The 14,546-nt window shown below is 37.0% G+C and overlaps 1 protein-coding gene across 5 annotated transcripts in view; it reads right to left on the bottom strand.

Annotated features, from left to right (window-relative positions):
• Positions 1-1,274: 1,274 nt before the first annotated feature.
• The window catches only part of MYOF (myoferlin), a 166,170-nt gene continuing 152,898 nt past the window's right edge, over positions 1,275-14,546 (bottom strand). For all 5 annotated transcript variants that reach the window (XM_056802419.1, XM_056802423.1, XM_056802407.1 and 2 more), the window contains 9 exons: positions 14,331-14,470; positions 13,857-13,945; positions 13,667-13,762; positions 8,741-8,882; positions 7,354-7,453; positions 5,245-5,435; positions 3,959-4,068; positions 3,466-3,613; positions 1,275-2,551 (listed from right to left, as the gene is read on the bottom strand). In XM_056802419.1, the coding sequence (XP_056658397.1) occupies positions 2,510-2,551; positions 3,466-3,613; positions 3,959-4,068; positions 5,245-5,435; positions 7,354-7,453; positions 8,741-8,882; positions 13,667-13,762; positions 13,857-13,945; positions 14,331-14,470 (1,058 nt within the window). In that variant the 3' untranslated portion in view covers positions 1,275-2,509. The remainder of the gene's footprint in view (positions 2,552-3,465; positions 3,614-3,958; positions 4,069-5,244; positions 5,436-7,353; positions 7,454-8,740; positions 8,883-13,666; positions 13,763-13,856; positions 13,946-14,330; positions 14,471-14,546) is intronic.

Below are 14,546 nucleotides of genomic sequence, written 5' to 3'. Positions count from 1 at the left end.
AAAGAGATTATATTTCATTTTATCTTGAAGTTCTAAGGAGAAAAGGATCCATGTAAATCTGTGTATTCTTCAAGAAAAAAATGTTCACATCAGCTAGGAGGGATTGGCATCTGACCTATAACCTAGAATGTCTGAACCAAAGAGACCTTTCTGATCGTTGAGTTCCAGCCCTTCATTTTATGGATGAAGAAACTGGGGCATAAAGAATAGAACTGACTTGTCCAAGGTCACACAGCTAATTAGTTACACAGCCCTGACCAATTCCCAAATAAGATTTTTTTAGTGCAGCATTTTAACGGGAAATTGCATTAGAACCCCACCCTCCAAGGGAACTAAGGGAGTGATTAGAGGCAATTAACAGACTCAGAGGGAGGGAGCATGCCTGGGGATAAGAGGTGAGGCTCCAGCTGGGATGGGAAGTAGGGAACAAACCCGAAGGACCAGTGGAGGTTAAAGGGTTCACAGGGGGTAACCAGGCTAGAGGGCTTGAGCTCAGCAGCAGTCCCAAGAGAGGGGGATCAAGACTGTTTGCATGGAATAAGGCAAGGAAAGCCCCATGGAGGGCGAAGTCGCAGGCATCAGTGAATGACAGTTTGTTTGTCTCATGTAAAAAAATCTCTGCCTGAAGCCAAGTCCTTTTGGGGCACTTGGGGTGCTAGCCAGGGCCCCTCCTCCCCAAAGCTCCAGCCCCCCTGCTCTCTGGGGCTTGGACACAATGCCGCCTTGCTGAAGCTGATCTGCATTTTCTTTGTCCATTCTCTTTAGAACTACAGGATGTCAGAGATGGAAGAGGCTTTAGTAATCACCTAATCAACCTCCCTCTTTCTAACCACAAGGGAACGGTGGCCCAGAGGGGATGAAGAGACTTACCCAAGGTCCTACAGTTTACAAGTAGCAAGAAAAACAACAAAACAAGTAGCAGAGGGGAGATTCTCATCTAGGACTCCTGACTTCTAGTGCATTACTCTTGGCACCAGCCCTAGGCTGTTCATTCATTCATTTTAACTATATTGTTCATCTAGAGGAAAATTCATTTGATTTGAAAGAGGTCTGATGTTATTCATGTTCTCCCTGATGGGTGGTACCGGGTTAGTTGAAATATGACAGGGATCATGGTTCGGAATGTCCAATTTCATGAGAACTTATGGAAACCATTGAGTAATATTGATAAAGAATTGAAAAGAGTATAAGAAAGATGAGATGAATTTGAAGAATGAGATTGCCCTGAAAAGCATCCCACTGAACTTCAAAGGCAAAAAACACAAGAGAAATGATTTTTTTGCAGAAAGGTATTTAATAACACTAACTCGCATTTATATAGAAACCCCCAATTTCAGAGATCAAAGGGATGTTGGCAGTCACCAAGTCTAAAGCATGCCTTCCAAAGAATTGTCCTTACAACACATCCACCAAGTGTTCAATCCAGTCTTGCTTGGAGATTCCTCTAATGAGGAGCTCACTACCTCCCCAAGGCAGTCCATCCTACTTGCAGAGAGCCTTCAGGATGGCATAGTGGATTGAGAATTAGAGTCAAGAAGCCCTGGACTAAATTCTTCCCTTGGATACAAAGCTCTTTATGCAAGCCTGGCTGTCACTTAACCTGTGAGGCAAGGTGACAACCTACATTGGAGAGGACCTCCAATCTATGAACTCCCTAACCTGAGATGATGCAGATCCAGGGGTGGGAGTCCAGAGGGGGAGGAGGAAGAAGAAATGGTGAATCTGTGGTTCTGTGAAAGATGGAATGGAGAGAAGAATACGGAAGCGGGAAGCCCATGTGCTTACTGACACTGACAAGTTTTCTGACTCTTCTGTCTAGAATAACTTGTTTTCAGCATCTCTGTATTTATTTGTAGAATCAGGAACTGTTCCTGTTAAAAGAAACATTTATATCCACAAAAAAGGGAAATCGAAATTTCCAAAGGAAACTCTTCCATTTCCCCCATTTACACTAACAGCAGCTCACAAAACGTGAAACATTTATATTTGGTTTCCTTATGGACATTGATCTGAGTGCCACAAAGGTTATGTGGGGAGATGGAAGGAAGACAGTTTGGGTTAGAAATAAGAACATTGTTCTGGCTATTTGCACACACAATCCCTTACTGATATCAAAGAAATAACAAATGTTTTCATGATGTCAAAAGGCTGAGATTTCTAAGTTGTGCTGGAACCATCTTAGGACTACGCTTGAAAAATGAATATTCCCCAAAACAGGTTTGTAACAAAAACATGATTCTTTTAAACAATAATGGAACTAGACACCTGAGAGAGCTTTTATAAAAAATACAGTTTAAAAAGTTGAAACATAGGATTTGGACACTTGAAAAGGCTATTTGGTCAATGACTTCCATCTTTCATGATCCCATGAAGCTTAATGACCTTGTGTCAAACTTCTTGCTGTTATTTCAATGGGCACAGAAGTGACCAGAGAATAATTGTGAATTTGGTCCATGGTTTGAAGGCAGAGCACCTCACTGCAGGTGGGCATTAAAAAAAGTCTTCCTTTTCACTTTGCATTTGGTCTCACGATCTTCATTGATATATAGTTCTGAAATGAAAATGAAAACAAAACACCAGACTATTGGAAGCAGCAAGCCTTGTAACAAGTAGTTTATGATGTAGGCTATTTTAATACTCAGGAGATCTGTAATGTTGGCATACTGGGGAACGCCCACCCTGATATTTCTCTTTAATAATATAGATTGCAAGTCTATGATTTAACAGTCTGCTAAATTTCATGGCATTTTCAGAAGCATATGAATTACCACAAAGCTAAGGTCACAAATGTTAAATGTAGCATTTAATTGAATGCCATCCAGATTCAAGCTCAGCCCCTCTGTGCACTCACTATATCACAGTACTTTCTGCAAATTGCATTAAAAGGTCATTAGTGGTCAGTATGGGCCAGACTATAATTAAAAATTACAAAAAATTTGGGAGTTGTCAGACTGGATTATGAGAATGTCACAGCAGGAAAGTGAAAAAAAATCTCATTTTAGAAATTACACAAATATACTTTTAAACAAGAGACAACATGCCCAATTCAAACATCTGTTGATTATTTATTATGTGCAAAGCACAAGGTTGTAGAAGAAATATTTATGGTGCTTATAATCTAGTAACAAGTTAAGAAATATATACACATGTCTATGATACCAAGCAGTCTTTGATGAATACCAGCTGAGTGGTACAAACTTATATAGAAGGAAGTTACTGAAATTCTCTTTACTTCAGTTTCTTAACCTCTAAAGTGGGCATAACAATGCCCTTCTTATCTCATAGTATTGTGGAATCAAATTAGCTAGTGCAGGTAAGATGCTTTGTAGCTATAATGTTATGTAAATTCCATTATTATTATTATTATTATTATTAATCATGGTTTTTATTCAGTGGCAAGAGGCTAGTTAATATATCAGGATAATGATTTTACCACTCAAAGCTAAGGATATAAAGATGACATACCGGCAGAGAATATAGGAGTACTGCCAAAAACAGCAACAAGACCAGCAGGATGAGTAAGCCAATGATGACCCATTTAAATCGACGCCACACGATGAATTTCATTGTCTTGCATGGGTTGGTAAACCAAAGGAATGAAGTTTCTGGTCGACTGTATTTTGACAGAAGCAAAAATAACTCACATGAACCCTGAGAGTTAGTTAAGTACTTTCATCTCAACTAATAATTAAGGCTATTCCTGGAGTAAAGGTGGCATGTTCTCATCTTAACCTACATGGTAAACAAGGAAGCTTTTAATGATTCAGGGAGACAAATGGAACTTTGCTTCTATGACAAGATAAAGACAGGATAGAAGCAAATCAAGCCACTATCTCTCCTAGAAAATTAATTAGAATGCAGGTAATCCATTCAATTTAGTGATCTGTTAATGAGTTTTCCACTATTGGGCAGGTTGGGAATCCTATAGAGACAATAAGAACAAAAGAGAATCACTTACTTTGGTAATTCTAGCTTGGGGTTCATGTTGGGCTCATCCCTTCCTTTCCCAGCTGGTCTTTCATCAACCTCCTTCTCATTGAGGACTTCCAAAGTCATCTCCACTTTACCCTTCATATATCAAAGCAAGATAAACACACATCAGATATTTAAAAAATATTTCACTTAAATTGAAGAAAAAAATTCCAAACAATGTTTTTGGTTTTGTTTTTTTTTAGGATGATTTTAGGTCAATTAAATTTTACTTAAGAACTTTCATCATATTTGAATTTCTGGACTAGATCTTTTATGGGAACTCAAGACCTCTCTGCTTCTGCTATTCTTTCTTTTCTACTGTTCTTTCACCTGCTCTTTCTTCCCTCCCCAGGCACCCATTTCCCTTCCTTCTAACCATAGCTTCCTTTGTGACTCACCAATGCCTTCTTTTTTCCCAGAATATATGTTTGTTTATTTTTTTAAAATTATGTCAGAAGACAGAAGTATAGACTAGACTTTACCAATTAAAGACATTCACCAAGGAGTCAGAAAACCTGAGTCCCAAGCCTGGTCTTGCTTCTAACTAGCCAGGTAAAAGTCACTTAAATCTCTCTGAGTCTGTTTCATTATCTGTAAAATGAGAGGGTTGGGCTAGATCATATTAAAGATCCCTTCTGGATTTTTAGGTACAGTTTTTGTTTTTTTAGTTTTTGAATTCTTTATCTTTATTCTCATGACATAAAAAATCATGCTTCTTTTACTACAATGCAATTGAATTAACTACCTAATTCAATTTGTGTCTCCAGGATTATAATTGAGAGTAATCAGCAAAACAAAAAATATACACATATGCACAAAAACATAGCATATAAGTATGTATAGACGTATATCCATACATATATATACACATATATATGCTTTTTGGGACACCTGTATGTGTATATATATATTTTTTTACTCTATGTACTACTTTTCAGATCAGATAGTTAAGAGACTGGAAGTTTTACATGTCTTTTTGTAATACATTTCACTGGAACTGTGAATCCATTAGTCAGCCTTTTCCTGATGAGGTTCTATATATAACTTGGTGTTGTGCTAGCTTTAGCTACTACTTCTTCAATTATTTTGAAAACTGGTACCAATCTTGTAGCCTTTTATTGCTGTGAACTGCAAAAACATTGATTTTCCTTCCAGGGAAATACTTTCTTGACCTCTGATTCAATAACCCTGAGTCCTAAACTCCCTTTATAAAGGACAGACATATCAGTGAACAACAGAACAAATTGTTTCCCAAACAAGAAATACTCATACAGTCATCACACGTGCGCCATCTTTTTCTGCATAGCATGGCCACCATCCTTTCATCGATTTCTGTTCAAAAAGTGAGGCTGTCTTGGACTTTAGAGGATTCACTGCCCTATACTCTGAAATCATGTCCAATTTGCACTTTTCTGAAGACTTTGCAGGGATAATTGTGTTGTGTAAATCAAGTTCCAGAAAACCTAGAAACAAACCAACAGATGGAAAAAAAAAAAAGAAATGTAAAACACTTAACTTTGTTTACAAATGAACTGCTGAGAGACAGAGATGAATCCTAAGTGGATGATGGCAAAAGAAGACAATGGAATACTTGTAAATTTAAAAAATTTCTTTATAGATATGACGCAAAATGAATGGGAGGTCTCATTGCCTTAGCTGTCTATTAGTCAGCTTGTCACACAGAGAAGCATGGTTCTTACATCTCCAAACATAAGAGGCCATGATTTAGGTAGTGGTTGAACTGGGTGACCTCTAACGTCCCTAAGATTTTATGATTCTTTGCTTTATGGGTCTCAGACAAATGAACATCTGCAGACAAAAGCTCTATTGGGTTGAATGCCCTTGGACTGGGCATGTAGTTTGCGTTGCCCTCAATGGAGAGGTCATTTGTCTATGTGATGGCATCTGGGGCTCAGAATACTAGCACCCCAGAGACACTTAACTATAAATTCCTCTAAGTATTAGATTAGCTTTAATAATTTAAGTGTGAATATCAACTAGTCCTCCAATTCCTGCCAGGAACAAGGGAGCCACAGGCAAAGATGCATATTTTATTCTCTTTAATATGAAATGTGCACCTTTGGGTGCCACAGTTTTGTGATGATTTCTTTTATGCTTGTCAGTCCATCCATGGTGCCATGTTCTTCTTTTTTGTTAAATAAGAGAAAATAAACAGTCATTCTCAAGTCACTCCCATGGCCCATTTAGTGGTTTATGAAGTTTTCCATTTCTAACTATTTTTGAATTTCATAAAGATAAGAACAAAGTGAATAATTTAGTTTGGTGGGCCCAGGATTCTATCTCTAAAGGATACACTGTGGTAGACTTTGGTAGCTGCCCTTTTGACAACTAACTCAAAACCTCCCCTTTCTAGTCTTTTATAGATCAGAGACAGTGAATTGTAGCTGCTAGAGGGTTGGCCTCAGAGTTAAAGATGTGGATCCAAACCCAGCCTCTGGCTCATACCATGTAGCCAAGAAAAAGCCCTTTAAACTCCCAATGTCCCGAGTTGTCTGTCTACTCTCTGGAGGAAGTTTCTATCCCAGGATTTTCCTACAATGATGAAATCACAGACCTGGACCAAAAGAAAAGGTATCCATAATCCAGTGATTTGTATAACCCTGGCTTGAACCTATCTTCATTTTCTGGCTTGCCTGATCTTTCAGGATTAATATGTTTGCTCCCTCTTTTGGTAGGTAGAATTACTAATAGTTAAATGGGAGCAGACGATATTTATAAAAAAGAGCAATAGATAGAGCTATGGGCTAGAACTGAGAAGACCTAAGTTCCAGTCTGCATTCAGACATTTACTAACTGGGTAGTACTAGGCAAGTGACTTAACCCCTGAGATTTGCCTCAGTTTCCTCAACGAGGAAATGGGAATAATAATAGTATCTACCTTGCAGGATTATTGTGAGGATCAAATAAAATAATATTTATAAAAGTACATAAGATAGTGCTTGACACATAGGAGTATAGATAAATATTTATTTTCTTCCCCAAAATGCACATCAAAAGATCTGTGATTTCACCAATGTATATATTCTCCCCCAAGCAGGTGAACTTGTGCCAAAGTGGTCAAAAAGGAAAAAAAAGTCATCAGCATTCTGATGTTGAAGCTCCAGAATTTAGCTGGGCCATTTTTTTTAGATGGCAAATACTATGACAAAACACCAAGAGTGAAAGTTGAAATTTAGAGCTTCCTCTTAATTGCCTTGGAAAAGCAACATGGTGAATTAAGAGGCATTTGTTATGCTCTTACTGTGTGCCAAGCATTGTGCTAACTCCTGGGGATGCAACTAGAGAAGCAAGACAATAGTTCCCATTTTCAAGGAGCTCATATTCTCATGGGGGGAGGGGAAGACAACTTCTAAGACTTACCCAAGTAGTCATCTAAAGAAAACTTATCATTGTCCCATATCTGAATGATGAGTCTGGGAGGAACTCGAAATTCAGTCTGGTCAATACTCCAGAAATGTTCCTAAAGTGAAAATATAAAGAGGCAGATGTTGAAATCAAGAGGTTTAACTCAATCTTTTGCCAAGAAGCTTGGCCAATCACTCTTGGCAAAAGTTCCTATTACCTACCCACCCACCCCCTTATCCTTTCTTCCTTCCCTCCCCTCTCTCTCTCTCTCTCTCTCTCTCTCTCTCTCTTTCTCTCTCTCTCTCTTTCCCTCTCTCTATCTCTCTCTCTCCCTCTCTCTCTCTCTCTCTCTCTCTCTCTCTCTCTCTCTCTCTCTGTATCTCTCCCCCTCTCCTTCTCCCCACCCTTTCTTCTCTCCTCTCTGTTTCTCTCTCTCCATATCTATGTATATACATGCCATAACAGACATGTGTGTAGATGTATGTTTAGGTGTTTAAAAATGTTTATGTACATCATCTTGTTTGATTCTCATAACAACCCTGTTAGGGCAGGTACTATTATTATCTCCATTTCACAGATGAGAAAATTAAGGCTGAAAAACACTAAATGATTTGCCAAAGGTCACACAGCCAGTGAATGTATGTAGGCAGAATTTGAACTCAGTTCTTCCTGACTCCAGGTCCAATGATCCATCCACTGTACCACCTATCTGCCTCTGTAAAAGGCATTGTAGAAAGTAGTCCTGGAAAAATAAAACAAGGGCACCAAAAAGTGGGGAAAGAGAGAAGAGACTGATTCCTCCTCTATAAACTAGAGATAAATCATATCTCTTTAGCCTCCTTCAGGGGGTTATTATACAACATAGAACAAAAAAGTCCATAGAGGTTGGTTAGCCTAATATCTCATTTTATTGATGAGGAAACTTGGGACCTGAAGAGTTTAGATGACTTGCCTAAGGCAATGCAAAGCAGGTAGATGGGGAGTGGATAGAATGCCAGGCTTGGAGTTCAGAAGACCTGAATTCAAATCCAAACTCAGTGACTTACTGAGTCATACTGGAGAAGTCACTTAATCCTGTTTGCCTCAATTTCCTCATCTGTAAAATGAGCTGGAAAAGGAAATGACAAGCCACTCTAGTGTCTTTGCCAAGAAAACTCCAAATGGAGTCACTAGGAGTCAGAATGACTGGACAACAAAAAAAGTAATGCAGGCAGTAAATAATGGATCTGGGTACTGTCAGAACCAAAGTCCTCCACCAACATAAAAGGATTTGGACCAAACAATCTGTCTCTAAGTTTCCTTACATATTTAAATCCTATGATCTCAAAGGTCCTTCCCAGTTCAAAGTTACTTAGACTGTAAAGTGTCGTGATATTCAATTGTGCCATATTTTCAAACTTACTTTTTTAGAAACAATACAGAGTTGTTCAGCAGGCAGGTATTCAAAAGGGAAAACAAATCTCCAATTAAAGTTTCCTTCACCATCCAATGACCTGTAATGGACATCTGTCTTCTGCTTGTTTTCTTCATTCCCAGGAATCCAGCTGAAAATAATGGGCAAAAAGATTATGTGTTCCAGTAACTGCTAAGGAATATTACTACAAATTTTTGCTATGGTTACAAGACTGGAGAGTGGAATTTGTGTACAAAATCAAAACAATTAGTACACATTCCTCAATTATTTTTCATGAACTTACTGACCCAATGGTGAAAAATAAACAGTGGAAGCAACAGGGTATCGAACAGAAATTTTAACCAAATAAAATATAATTTATTAAAAAGTGAATCATCATATGCTTTAGTTTTTTTAAGACAAAATTTTGGATAATAAATACAAAATATGATTTATTTTAGATATACCATCATTTATTTGTTTTTAACCCTTACTTTCAGTCTTAGAATCAATACTATTAGTTCCAAGGCAGAAGAGTGATAAGGGCTGGGCAATTGGGGTGAAATTATTTGCCTAGAGTCACACAGCTAAGAAGGGTCTGAATTCAAATTTGACCCTAGAATCTCCCATCTCTGGGGTTGGCTTTCTATTCACTGAATCACCTAGCTGCCCCACATCATTGTTCAATACTTGTGACTTCACTCCCCATAAAAATGGCTAAGAAGTAAGATCAGAGATCTAGAATTGGAAGGGAACTTAAGAGTCCAATCCCCTCATTTTTACAGATGAGGAAACTGAGGTGTGGAGAGATTACGTGACTTCCACTGAGCTGTATAGTTAATGTCTGAGGTGGGATTTGAACTCAACTAACTCCAAGTCTAGAGCTCAATCAACTATTCTAGTTAGTCCTCACTGCTAATAGTTTTGAATGACTAATTCTTTCAACAAAACATTTTATATTTGCTTCTTATCTTTGTGTCTGCCTGGAACTCCACCCCCACCACCTCACTCCTGTTATTACTATCCTCTAAGGTTGGAAATGACCTCTCATATCTAAGTTCGTAGAAATTTATACTACTTTCATGGACTTAAAGTATTTTCGTTGTACAAAGGGAGGCAAAAGATAGTCCTCGCTCTCAAGGAGCATTTAATCTCTGAGTGTGAGACTATCGCTACAGATTAAATGACAAGACTCCTCCCCCTCATCATATTTTAAAATCATATTTAGCATGTTCCTGCCTTCAAGGAGCTTATAATCTGATGGAGGAAGACAAAATCTAAAAGGAAGCTAAAAGACAAGGGAAAGGAAGGTACCCAATGTGGGAGGAATGATTGAGAAGTCAGAGATGTCCCAGAGTAGGAAGGCCAGGTGAGAAATGAACTCTAAATATAGTAAGAGCCTTATAAATGTTTGTTGAATGAATATATAAATGCATTTCCCCTGTTACACTTTAAATAAGATAAGTAAATCTATATTTTGATTTTTCCCCTTTTAATTTCATGATGATCAAATTTGTAGAGCCCAAAATAATACATTTTAAGACAAATCAATTTTTCATTTTCATTCATATGCTTTTCTGGGCCACACCATTTGAACATTCATAATATTGATAAAACCTTAATAGTAGCACATCACAGTCACATAAAGTGGTCAGGAAATCCATCTGCAGCTAGAAATATATCTTTTAATTGGACAATTAACTTATTTAGAATATTTGTTCCAAAAGTGGAAATAACCTCCTTGGGCAGAAAAAGGAATAAATCCATGAAATATCTTCTTTTAATAATTAAAACACACATATATGTATTCACTTAAGAGACTGGGTCTTGTAAGTCTTTCTTGAGTTTTCTGAAATCATCCTGCTTTTCATTTCTTATAGCAAAATAGTGTTCCACAACTATCATATGGCCCAACTTGTTCATCCATTCCCCAATTGATGGACAACCATTCAATTTCCAATTCTTTGCTAACATAAAATAAAAGCTACAAGAAATATTTTTGTATAAATACGTCCTTTCCTCTTTTTAAAAAAATCTCTTTGGGATATAGACCTAGTAATGGTACTAATGAATCAAAAGGTCTATACAGTTTTAGTGTTCTCTGAGCATAGTTTCAAATTGATCTCCAGAATGGCTGGATCAGATTGTAACATCAACAGGGTATTAGAGTCTCAATTTTCCCACATTCCCTACAACATTTATCATTTTCCTTTTCTGTCATTTTAGCCAATTTGATAGGTATGAGGTGGTATGTCAGAGTTGTTTGAATTTGTATTTCCTGAACCAAGAGTGACTTGGAGCATTTTTTTCATATGACTATAGATGGTTTTGATTTCTTCTGAAAACTTCCTGTTCATATCCTTTTGATCATTTATCAATTAGAGAATGACTTTTATTTTTATATATTTGACTTCTCTAAATATTTAAGAAATTAGTCTTTTATTAGAGATACCTACTACAAAAATTTCCCCCCAGCTTTCTGCTTTCCTTTTAATCTTGACTGTATTTATTTGTTTCTATTTGTTATGTCATAAATAAATTGAACAAGAAGATGTTCTATTTTATATTTTATAAATATTTTCTATTTCTTGTTTGGTCCCAATTCTTCCCTAATTCATAGATCTGACAAGTAGACCATTCTATTCTCTTTTAATTTGCTTATGGCATCACTCTTTATATTTATATCATGTATCTATGTTAACCTTATCTTGGTATTTGGTGTGAGATGTTGAACTAATTCTGGTCTCTGTCATACCACTTTCCAATTTTCTCAACGGTTTTGGTCAAATAGTGCAAAATGGTTAGATCTTTTGATTTATCAATAACAAAATTACCAAATTTTGTGTACCTAATCTATTCCAATGACCCACTACTCTATAGCTTAGCCAGTACCAGATTGTTCTGATGATTACTGCTTTGTAATACAGCTTGAGATTTTGTATTCTGAGACCAAATTCTTGGCCTTTTATTCTTCCAGATGAAATCTGTAATTATTTTTTCCTAGATCTATAAATTTTTGGGGCAGTTTGATTGGAATGGCACTGAATAAGTAGGTTGGTTTACATAAAAATTATTTTTATTATATTTGTTTGGCCTAGCTATGTACAAATTAATGTTTTTCTAATTGTTTAGCTCTGATTTTATTTGTGTGAAAAATTCTTTGTAATTAAATTCAAATTGTTCCTGGGTTTGTTACAAAATGAACTAAGTAGAACCAGAAGAATATTGTACACAACAGCAATATTTTGTGATGAACAACTATGAATGACCTATTCTCAGCAATACACTGATCCAAGAGAATCCCAGAGACTCATGATGAAAATTGTCATCTGCCTTCTGAGTCTGGAGACTGCAGACTAAAATATACTATGTTTCATTTTTTGTTCTTTTTTTCTTCCTTTTGAGAACTCTTCCACAAAAATGACTAATATAGAAAAAAATTTTACATGATTACACATGTAAAATCTGTATCAGATTGCTTGCTGTCTCAGGGAGGAGTGAGTGAGTCAGAAAAAGGGAAAGAATTTGGAACTCAAAGCTTTAAAAAAATGAATGTTAAAAATTGTTTTTTAAATGTAACGGGAAAAAATAAAGTGTTATTTTAAAAAAGGAATTGGGTCTTATCTCCATTTTACTAGAGACCATTAACAAATGAAACTATGCTTTTATGTCATAAATAAATTGAACAAATCTTACATTTAATGCTGGGAATCCAAGCTCTATCAATACTTGAATTAGGAAATACCTCTTTTCAAAGCATAAAGCACAACTTAAATGAACTCACTCTTTCCTTATGCTCATTTGTTTCTCTTGACAACACATGTATAAAGAAGATAGAGTAAGATGTTCTTACCTGTGAGCATGAGCATATTTATTCAAGCTTGCATAAAGGGATTTAAAAAAAATTACTCAGGCAAAAATAAAAACAGGCAAAAATAAAAAAAATGACAAAATGAAATCCAAAACAAAACCAAGATCAGAATAAACACATTCACTGAAAAATAAGTCAAATTTATGGGAAAAGCTACCAAATAAAAATTAACAAACATGTTTAGGATCTCTCAGTGTCAGATTTTCTCAACCATAAATATGATCTGGGTTCTATTTCGCTTTTTTCTCTCCTGTCCTTTTATTTTTCCTCTAATAACAAAAACAATGGTGGCAGAAAGGTCAAACACACTCATAAATACTTGGGTTCAAATCCCTCCTCAGTCACTATCTACTCTATATGACTGTGGGCAATCTTTCTAAGCCTTGAGCAACTCTCTAAGACCTGGCTACTGGTTAAAGAAGGATCAAGAGCCATCTGGCAGTTCTTTTCTATTGGGTATTATCTTAAACAATTAGCTTGGTGGCATAGTTCATGTGGTACAAGTGGCACAAGCCTGGAGTCAGAAAGACTTGAGTTGCAGTCTGGTCTTAGACACTCACTAGTTGTGTGGTCCTGGCCAACTTAACCCCATTTGTCTTAGCTTCCTCATCTATAAAATGATCTAGAAGAGGAAATGGCAAACCACTCCAGTATTTTTGCCAAGAAAACTCCAAATGGGGTCACAAAGAGTCAGACATTGCTGAACAACATCAACATTGCATAGAGCTCTGAATGTGAAGTTGTGAATATCTGAGTTTCAAATCCAGATATCATATAGTTGTGTGACCCTGGGCAAATTACTTGACCTCTGGCTGCCTCAGTTTCCTCAAACTACAAAATGAGGATAATAATAGGACTACCTCTCAGGGTTGTTGTGAGGATCAAATGAGATACTACTTATAAATTATATTTGTAAATTAGCACAGTGCCTGGCACAATGTTGGAACTAAATGCTTCTTCTGTTCTCCTCCCATCCATGTAATGAAAAGAAAAGGTCCAAAGGAAGGAACATTATTGCTTATACTTCCCAAAAGTTTTCACAGATATTTCCAGGCCCATCTTACCCTTTCACATAGATGTCAGTCATCTCTTCTCCTGTGATACTTTTCTCATCAAGAATGACATCTTTAGTGTTCCAAATGATCACACGTAGGACATACCTGAGGAAAAATATTTTTAAGGAAATTTCTCATTTGCCTTCAATTAGGCACCCACGTCCTTCATATAACCTAAAACTGACCAGGAATTACTTACCTCTTGGCCTTCCGGGGAGTGATATTGAAAGGAGGGCCTGGTGGCCCCAAACTTTTGGGGAAAACATCCACCCACATCTGAAGTTTTCCCTGTGTTATTCAAAGGAAGGAAAAAGTATTTGAAGTAATTTTTGTTGTTGTTTTAGTTTAAAAAATCAGAGCCAGTGTGGTCAGCAACTGCTTTTACAATTTTCTTTTCAAAACACCAGGGCCAAACTCCTTCTTTACAAGACATGTCCATGCTAAGAAGCAAACGAATGATTGGATTGTTGACCCAGTATCCCCCCGATGCTATCACCCTTCATTGACTTCGACTCTAGGTCAACAGCCTGCCATGTCTGCTTATTTGCTTCCCACCCAAAATCTTCTCTGCTCAACAGGATACAAATGCAATCATGCAGAGACAGATTTACCATTACTATGGATGTAGGATTCAGTATTGGCCAACATTCAAGTATGGAAATACTCTCAGTACCTGTGAAATATTTGGTTGGAAGGTGCTGTACAAAGTCCTTGTTTCCACATGCTCAGGGACTTGACCCTGAGTCCGAAGGATATACAGAGCAAGACGCTCCTCTGCAGGTCCCAGGTGCTGGTGCAGATTTCTGTTGGCCTCTGTGATTGAGACAGCCATCAAAACACAAAGCAAACCAAAGCCATCCAAGAATGTTTCATTGCCATTCCAACAAGC

Source organism: Monodelphis domestica, chromosome 1 (assembly GCF_027887165.1).
Source record: "Monodelphis domestica isolate mMonDom1 chromosome 1, mMonDom1.pri, whole genome shotgun sequence".
Classification (NCBI taxonomy): Eukaryota; Metazoa; Chordata; class Mammalia; order Didelphimorphia; family Didelphidae; genus Monodelphis; species Monodelphis domestica.
This window is presented reverse-complemented; position numbering and strand designations above follow the sequence as displayed.